Raw genomic sequence first — 9,369 nt, forward strand, 5'->3', positions numbered from 1 at the left:
TACTGCTGTTGCTGCTATGACATCTGGATTTCCCCATGGCGACCAATAAAGGTGTCTTTATAACTGTGAATAAAGCTGAATTGATGTAGGCTACCAGCTGGTAAATATGTGATGGCAATGTGGGTCGGGGACCAATGTGAAGGTTGTTTTTTCATGGAGCATATGGGACATGAATTTGTCTGAATGGTTGGTTGTTTTGGTCAAACTATAAATACTGTTATTTGTTCATCTTGTGAAACAATGGTCCTTAAATGCTGGTTCCATAGCATGAATAGGCTACTAAAATTGGTTAAAATATTCATAAATAATATATTATATTATTATTGCCCTTATTATTATTATTTATTGCCTATACAAAGGCAACATAATTCTTGTGGTGATTAGGCCTACACTGACTGGAGGCAGAGAGTGGAAGAAAACAAATGTAGGCCTAGGCATATTACAGCATCATATCGAAGTTTAGTTGAAAACGGATGAAGCCTATATACGGCAGTTTGGGCGTGGCTTAAACGTACATGCGGAAGCGGGAGGCGTGTCCACTGTCTCGAAGAAAGATGGCGGCGTCCATGTGAAAGTCATGTTATATCAATCTGCTACAACAATACCCCTCTACGTTCTAGTAGCTGTCCTATAAATTACATTTTGTAGCGCTGGGCCGTCGTTACATTCCGTTAACCTGCTGTCTACGCTTGCAATTTGCAAATTTAACATTTTAGCTGCTCACCAGTCGACAACTTTTGAAGGAGCCCCGATGGAGACCGAAGCCGGACAGCTGAGAAACGTAAGCAATCTGTATGAAGAATCTCTAGTCGTGCAGAACTTTTAACCAGTGACAAGGTTATTAGGACAGCAAATTGTTCTTAATCTGGAATGGATACTGTACAGCAGGGGTCTTCAACGTTTTCAGGCCGAGGACCCCTTAGCTGAGAGAGAGATGAAGCAAGGACCTCCACAACCTTTTCATAGATTCCATATAGCTTCATCGTTTGACAGCACAATCGTCAGTGTATTTTGGATTGAATACATGAAAGGTCGACCTAAAACAAAGTCGACCCAAACTCGTTTCCCACCGGGTTTGTGGCCTTAAGCTAGATGCAGAATAGCCCGAAATCTAATCTTTGCTTCTGGGGGTCCCTGGAACAAAAATATTTCGTGATAGGGGTCCATCCGTGGAACAAAATATTTTGAGATGGGGGTCCGCGGCCAAAACACATTTTGGGGGTCCTTATTAAGGACCCCCAAAATGCCTATCAGTGGTTAAGGACTCCTTAACCACTGATAGGCACATTCTAAAAATGTCTTCTAAATCCTTAGTTTTCCTGAAAAAACTTGTTGCTATCATTGTTTCTCAAACGTTGTCATGTCAAGGACCCCCATCATGATATGTATTTGGCCACGGACCCCCATAGCAAAATATTTTGTTCCAGGGACCCCCAGAAGCAAAGATTAGATTTTTGTCTATTCTGCATCTAGCTTAAGGCCACAGACCCGTTGGGAAACGAGTTTGGGTCGACTTTGTTTTAGGTCGGCTTTTCCTGTTACCTTTTGGATTTATGTCAATTTGTGTTTTCAGATATTTAACCACTTGAACCGTCAATACTTTATAAACTTGACCTTTCACTCTGTACTTAGTATGCTATTTTTCCCCTCTACACCAAAGCTTTTTGTCAGAAATGTTCAAAAATAAAATATTTGAAAAATGGTCTAAAGCAATGTAAAGGATACATGATGATGGTAACAATGTTCAGATTGTTATGTACTGTGCATGTTCCCGGAACATGTCTTAATTTGATCCTTCAACGTTTTGTTTATGCCCCAAAATGACTGGATTAGATATACAGGTTTTGTAGCTGTGTTTAAGCATGTTCTAATCATGCGTACTTTACTCAAGACCATTTTTCAAATATTTTATTTTCTATCATTGGACAAAATAGCCAATCGAGTGGCCAGATGTCCCTAGTGCCCAGTGTTGCCCACCTACAGTATCCTGTTACCTATGGAATATGGTCGAGTTGTTCATGCATTCACTGCAATGGTCTTCTCTCATAGTTACGGGATTTCCTGATGGTTTACAACCGCATGACAGAAATTTGCTTCCAGAAATGCTCCAGCAACTTTAACTACAGAAGCCTCACCTTGGACGAGGTGGGTATAATACAATTTATAATTATAAATACGAATTGTATAGACTAAAATCCTCATTGTTAAATAACTGAGTGTACAAATGATTACATGTTTGTAACCATTTTGGTTAGATTTGTTATACTTTCTGAATTACAAATGGATATATTATGCTTGTAATTTAAAATCTCACTATACAGTAAGTATGGTTTACCAATCTAAAACTAGCCTCGCGTTGCCAGACTCAATCACACTGTCACGACTGCCGAGGGCAATTTTATTTTGCACCGGCTGATTCGTGTCTGGCAACGCAAGGCTAATCCAAAACTATCAATATAACCTTTTCCCAGGAGCGATGTGTGGACAGCTGTGCTGGGAAGCTGATCCGATCCAACCACCGCCTGATGGGGACCTACGTGCAGCTGATGCCTAAGATGGTGCAGCGACGGATGGACGAGATGGAGGCCAAGGCTGCGGAGAACGCCAAGGCGGCAGAGGCGGCGGCAGCTGGAGCTCCAGCAGTGGGGGAGGAGTTGGGTGGTGGTGGTGCCGCTGTGGCTAGTGTGCCTGCTGCCGCTGAGAGCACACCAGCTCCTCAGATCCCCATCGTCACACCATCTCCGTCCTCCTCAGAAACACCTCCATCTGTGACAGACGTGGGGCTGGTTCAATCAGCCGACGTACCAGGACAACTAGCCCGTATGCCTCCTTCCTTAGTTTTAGGTGAAGCCACTGGGATTCCAGAGGTGGCTGGAGGTCCACTGTTGGCACCAACACTCTTAGATGTTCCCATTGAGCTGAGTCCTGTTGGTTCTGCATCCACCACTGGAGTCCAACCGGTTACTGAGAGCAAAATGGCTGCGGCCACACTGCTGACACCTGTAATGGACACAGTTGATCTTTCAGCACTTAATAGAGAAAATGTGAATGGACCAGAGGTCCCAAAGGCATTCCTGCCTTTAGAAACGCCTCCAACTGTCACTGAGCTGCCTCCTCTCTTGGGTGGAGTGCAGATTGAATCTGTAAACTCAGCATCTGTTCAGCCTATGCTTACGCCGCCAACACCTGTTGCATCACCACAAGATGCACCTGTGTCGAATATAGCGGTTCCTATAATGTCTAAAGCCACAGAGAGCGTAACAGTCCCAGAAAGACCCCAAGAGGTTCCCCCAGCAGTAGGCAAGTAGTAGTATAGTGGTTCCCAACCTGTGGGCTGTGAGGATATTTCAAGTGGGCCCTCAAGATTGACAATATATAACATATTAAAAGATCTATATAAAAATGTCATGGCATTCTTCCTGTGATTTTGGAGAGGGCCCTGATCCACAAAAGGTTGTGATATTGCTGCTGTAGTATGTCTGAAGCAAGCAGGTCCCTGGCTGTTTCGCTACAATATGGTGTAATGCCACAGTTCAGGTTCATGATTACAATACTTTGCCAACAAGATGTCTGCACTTAAATTCAATCAATACATACATAGCCCCTTGGCTCTTCAAGACCACCAGGGGCACAACACCTAATATTAGAAATGTGTGAGGGCTTTTGGGCCTTGTCAGGGTGGAACATCAGCCTCACCACACCGATGACCGTTCCACTCAATAGGCTCTGTTAATAACTACTCTCGTTTTCCTTCACTTGATTGGTGCGGCTGCAGATATGTTTTTCTGGTATAATTTTGCTGCCGCAGCAATCAAGCGATGCTATGGAAAACTGAATGGGAGCTGGAAATTGGGCATGCCACCTCCAGGAAACGGGAACAACAGTCATGCAGTCTATTCACCTACACCTGCCAAAGCCAAGGTGTCTGTTTGCACGCTATAGCGACAGATCAGCCAGAGAGATGAGAATAAATATTCAAACAGTCGAAACACCATGACTCAACATTGCATAAGAATATAAAGAATGCATAACAAACTAGAATAAAGGGATTCAAATTACACGTAGGCTTAAAAAAAATCTCTTTACTGTATGTTGTAATCAGTTTTTTCACAATAGGCCTACATGTGGCATATTTTAACAAATTTGTTGAAGTACAACATTCTTTGTGCAAAATCAATTTTGTTCTTACAGTGATTATTACAGTGTGTTACTGTTTGGCAATATAAATCCCACAGCATCTTCAATTGTTATGCTGTAGTTGCCATGGCAGTAAAGTAAGTTACCATGGCAATGTTATGAAATGTCACATTAAGAAGGGCAATAACCTCATCTTCAACAGCAAAGATGAGATTATGAATACTTCCCAGGGAGCATTCTGCCAATGGCACAATGCATATTTGTTGCCACATTTAGAGAAAATAACCAATGTTTGTATGAAGTTGGTATTTTAGGCAACCTTGTTTGCTGAATGAGATCACATATGTGTGTGTGTTTGATCAAAACATTTCTGCTCCTTAAGATAACATACGCTAAAACTATAATCCTTGAGGAGTGTGGGTTGGGTATTGAGGTATTACGGTATTATTAAACACCGTGTTTGGCTGTCTTGTGGCTGCTGAATTAGACCCAATACGTCAATCATCCTAACCTGTTAGAGAGGATAACAGGCACAGCTTAAATTTGAAAACCTACTGATTGACTGGAGTGAATAAAAAATATATTATGCATATACATGTGCTATTTATTCTCAGTGCGCAAAATGTGTGATCCTGTTGTCCGTTGAATCGAGTGTGGATATAAACCGTTTCTGTATACATCAGCAGCAGTATCACCAAGAAAGATTCCTCTGCAGGTGTTGAACATGATTTTGAAAGATGTCTTTACATGTGGTGGCATAAGATTACAGTATGATAGTGAATTCTCTAAAAGCGTATATAATACTGAGATGATTACAACTTAGTAAAATAGTTGATTGGGCCTATATGTGAGCTGTGTAGCACGTCGTACATGAAGGCAATTCACACAAGGTATGATGAGGCATATGAAGATTGATATAAAATTAAACACTTTTTATAAGCAGCATTTACTAAAAATGTATACGATCATTAAAAATATAAAGGAAAGCTATGGTACAATTATGGTTATTCTATTGTTGAATAACCTACCAATATATGGTATTGTCTACTGTACACTTATTTTATATAAGATAACCTACATATTTGTCAGGAGGGGCTCTTGGTAAGCTGGCAGGTGGAACGGTTCATACATGTTTATTGTTCAATAAACTGGGATGATCATTTCAGTATGACCTTGTCGTGGAGGTTTTAATTCCCAGCATCTACAAACTCCCCAATGACTCGACAGGCAGACGCAGAATCAATTATGTCCAGCAGGTGACAGTATTGCATTCTCTACACTGGCTCGTTGTGGTTAACAGTTGGCAAGAGTTTAATTTTGATTGCTTGATTGAAGTGTTTATTGGAAGTTTGCATAGTGAAAGGTACAGTTTCATGACAGTACAGTTCACTGGTACAAAAGGTCAACTAAAAGGAAACTCGGGTAAGAGGCATATTTCCATTGAGATCCTTCATATAACATTGAATGACAGACAGTACTATGCAGTACTACTGTATCATCAGAAAAACTGATGTATGGGGGGGCCCCCCCATAAAAGGTATTTACAATGGCTCGATGGGGCGGTTTTTGTAGGCTGTAGGCCTACTTGTATTTGTTTTACTGAGGATAAGATGAGAAATACGTTTAGGGTAGGTTAGACATAGTTTTACTGAGGTTAAGGTCAAGGTTAAGGTTAGGTTTAAGTTTAACCCCGTGTACCGTTACGCCGGATAGACGCCCGAGGCGAAAAGGATTGAACTAGCACTACCACTACCAGTCAGATTGTATGGTGTTAAATCAACAATTTCATCCAATAAGGAGAGAGTAGTAGCCTACTACCGATTTATGAGCTTTAACCTGACCTGAAAATGCATTTTCTGTTTATTAAAGAGCTCATCAGAGCCCCAGTGCCCCTATTTCTAGTTATTATTGGTAGCTATAAATGGGTGGGTGACGTGACGTAACGTTTTCGCTGTCCTCGGTGTCAAACATGTATAAATAAAAAATATATTTGTCAAAAACCTTCTGAATATTGTGCAGGACATTAAGCTTTATGTGAACTTACTCAAGATTAAAACATTTCATTCCTCGTTTCTTCAGAATTTTCAACCAAACATGGCAAAACTCATATGGTGTGACTGTCCTGACCTTGTTTCTCAAAGTGGGAACTTGAATAAAACTAAGAAAAAGAATTGCTAAAAATCATTTGAAAATGAATTTAGGCTAAAAAAAATGTCTATTTGTGAGCCTATATCTTTTCAAAGTCAAAGCATAATGTTTTCAGTCATTTCTGATCAAAAACATTTTGTCCCCCAAACCAAAATCATTTGGTGTGACACTAGTTTGGACAAATTAAACAGGCAATTATTTGGACACCTATTGGCTAGAGAGGTCCTTCTTCTGTAAGGCTATTCAGCACTCCCAGCACAACTGCAAGACAGGTGTCTGAGGTGAGTTATGATTTTAACATTTTCATGAAATGCCATCTTGTTGAAACTTTGACAAACTCACCACTTTGGATGTCTGTTGGTGTGACACCTTTTCATTAAAAAAAGCTTAAGTTATTTGAAGTTTTGGTCATATTTCCATGTAGATCTAGGTTGCTTTGTTATAGCTAGCATGCTGTTAGCATGCTAATGTGTACATACATAGTAGCCTCAAGGTAAACCTAAATGCAGAAAACGTAATATGGTGTGACACTTAATCATAATGGTGTGACATGTCTGCTTGTCACGCCATATGACTTGATTGTCACACCATATGATTTATACTGTATTTAACTACAGATATAACAATAAATAACAAAGTTCCATGTTTCTTTTGTACATTTAAACATTTGTTTTAAACATTTTTACATAAAATGTAATTTAGCTTCATTCAGTGATACTTCAAATTCATCAGACAGAGCAGAAACCCCTTCACAGAAACCTTAACATATTGTTTCAATCTAAACAATATTTTCTCTTTGTCTTAAACTATACATTCCATTTTCTTTTGTCAGCTGGAAAATGACAAGTGCTGAGAGAACGAGAAAGTACAGGGAGAAACTAAACAATGACCCAGCAAGGAGAGAGGAGCCAAAGGGGCGAGACTGCATTTTCTACGAAGAGCAGGAGGTTGTCTGTGGCATAGCAGAACCGCAACAAGGCAGCCGGTTTGCTACCCTCACCAAATACGACTGGCTGATGTACAATACAGTCTAAATGTATAATCTAATCTGATCTAATACTTTTGTACTTTCACTCACTGGACTGGACAGTGGACAGTGTTAAGGTAGGACCCGAGACAAAACTAGCGAAAATAGCTGATCTACAAGCTCTCAACACGTTGTGCTGCGAGAGCTTGTAGATCAGCTATTTTCGGAGTTGCGCAACCCAGCACTCTTTAGCTAGTGGAGATGTGGTGTAATGTCATGATTCCTAATTACATTTGTTCAACACAAAATGCTGTGTTCAAGTTCAGGAGACTTCGGAAAAAAGCAATTTACCTGAATGCTGAGTTCTGTTTCCACTAATTGGTGTTAATAAAATGTTGCCTTGGCTCCAAGTGTGGCTATGCGCCTTATTGTCTCTTTAGGATCCTTCTGCCGTGGGCCGGCAGAAGACTTAGGTGTGCGTAGCATTCCTGTGCACATCCTCATCATCCATCTACTACTACAATTCTTTCTTATCCCATGTTAAAGCCCTACAATAATATCCTGTTCAGAAATATTAAGGCCATGTTATCCTGGGTAATTGTTTAATCAATCAGTAAAGTTCAGTACTCACTAATAGGTAGGTTAAAACACAGTTTGCTTTGACACATGAAGATATGATCATACGGTGTGACACTAAATCATTTGGTGTGACATTCCAAATAGTGAAAAATCATACCTTTATTAATGATTAAACCAAAAAAATGTTTATGGATTACATAGAGAATATTATCAGGAAGAGTCACAAATATTTGTGTAATTTTAGAGAAAGTTTTGACAGAATACATTTAAAATATGTTGTAAGATCATGAACATGGGCCTCACACAGAGTGTCGATTATGAAAAAGATATACAGATATAATTCATTTTCAAAAAACTATAGTGGATCACTGGTTAGTTATGATAAAGGACTTTGATAAAGTGAGTAACTTAAGAAAGATGTACTCCATTTTCATTTTATGAACAATTATTTTCATGTCACACCATATGACGATTTTAGGCACAAGTACAACAAACTGCTGAATAAAGTCTGATTCCAATAAAATATCTAAAAACGTTATAAAAATTGCAGTAACTACAAAACATGCACCAAAACCAAGGCAGAACGCAGTAACGCATCTCAACCTTATTTCCATAAGGTTGAGAGTGAGTAGAACAAAAGTAAATAACTTTTATGCCTGCAATTTAAAGTTTTTTTAAAAACAATTTTTTTGGGGCGTCACGTCACTGACCCAAATATATAATAGCCTATATCTAGTTATTTCTACCCTATTCGTAGAAATACAGCTCAAAGTGCACAGAAAACGTTCATTACTTTATTTCCTTTCTTGTTCTGTTAAACATCTCTCTGAGGTGTGTTCTAGCTATCTCAGTAGGCATTAGGCAATGTTACTTCGAAATGTTTTATGTGTATATTCATCTTCTTCGTCAAGCTCTGTCATTAGCTTTTTGCTGTTTGTTTCCGATCTGATGCTGTCATGAATGTTTACTGTACAGTTGGGCGTCAGTCGTTGCCCAATCACAGCGCGACCGAGCATCGGAGCGAGTTAAAATAACACGCTCGTCAAGTCGTTCCCTGCTACCGGTTGATTGACTTCAAAATAAGAGTTTTTTCGTCTTTAGACATTATGGTAGGCAGCAGTGTAAAATGTTGTGATTGTTGTAGGTAAGTGGTTCTCAACCTGTGGTACGTGTACGGTGTACCTCTGGTGGAGTTTCCCAAAAATAATAGTGAAATATTTATATTATATTACAGGTAGGCCTAGTTCTTCTGACCAAACAATTGGTTGAAATAGGCTCTCCAGTTGTAGGCTACTGAAATGAGCATGAGGGCATTGTATTGAAGATTTGGGAATGGATTAATCACATTAGAAATTATCTTAAATGTAGGCTATGTATCGTTCCGACTTGGGTGGTCCGATCCTGGTTAGGAGTAGCCTCTCAGGCATGGGTGCTAAGTTGAACTCTCACTAGGAGTCTGGGAGGTAGGTGGGTTTGCTCTGAGTCTAATGAGTAATGATCTAATTGCAATGTCCTGATGTGAAAATCAAAATAGTCTG

The 9,369-nt window shown here is 39.8% G+C and overlaps 1 protein-coding gene across 1 annotated transcript; it reads left to right on the forward strand.

Annotated features, from left to right (window-relative positions):
• The first annotated feature begins 561 nt into the window (after positions 1-561).
• Positions 562-4,367, forward strand: timm10b (translocase of inner mitochondrial membrane 10 homolog B (yeast)). Its single transcript, XM_080748532.1, has 3 exons — positions 562-781; positions 2,050-2,145; positions 2,472-4,367. The coding sequence occupies exons 1-3, from the start codon at positions 752-754 to the stop codon at positions 3,306-3,308; spliced, it is 963 nt and encodes a 320-aa protein (XP_080604658.1). The 5' UTR covers positions 562-751; the 3' UTR covers positions 3,309-4,367.
• The last annotated feature ends 5,002 nt before the right edge of the window (positions 4,368-9,369 follow it).

The sequence above is a fragment of the Nannobrachium achirus genome, assembly GCF_963921795.1.
Source record: "Nannobrachium achirus genome assembly, chromosome: 19".
NCBI lineage: Eukaryota > Metazoa > Chordata > Actinopteri > Myctophiformes > Myctophidae > Nannobrachium > Nannobrachium achirus.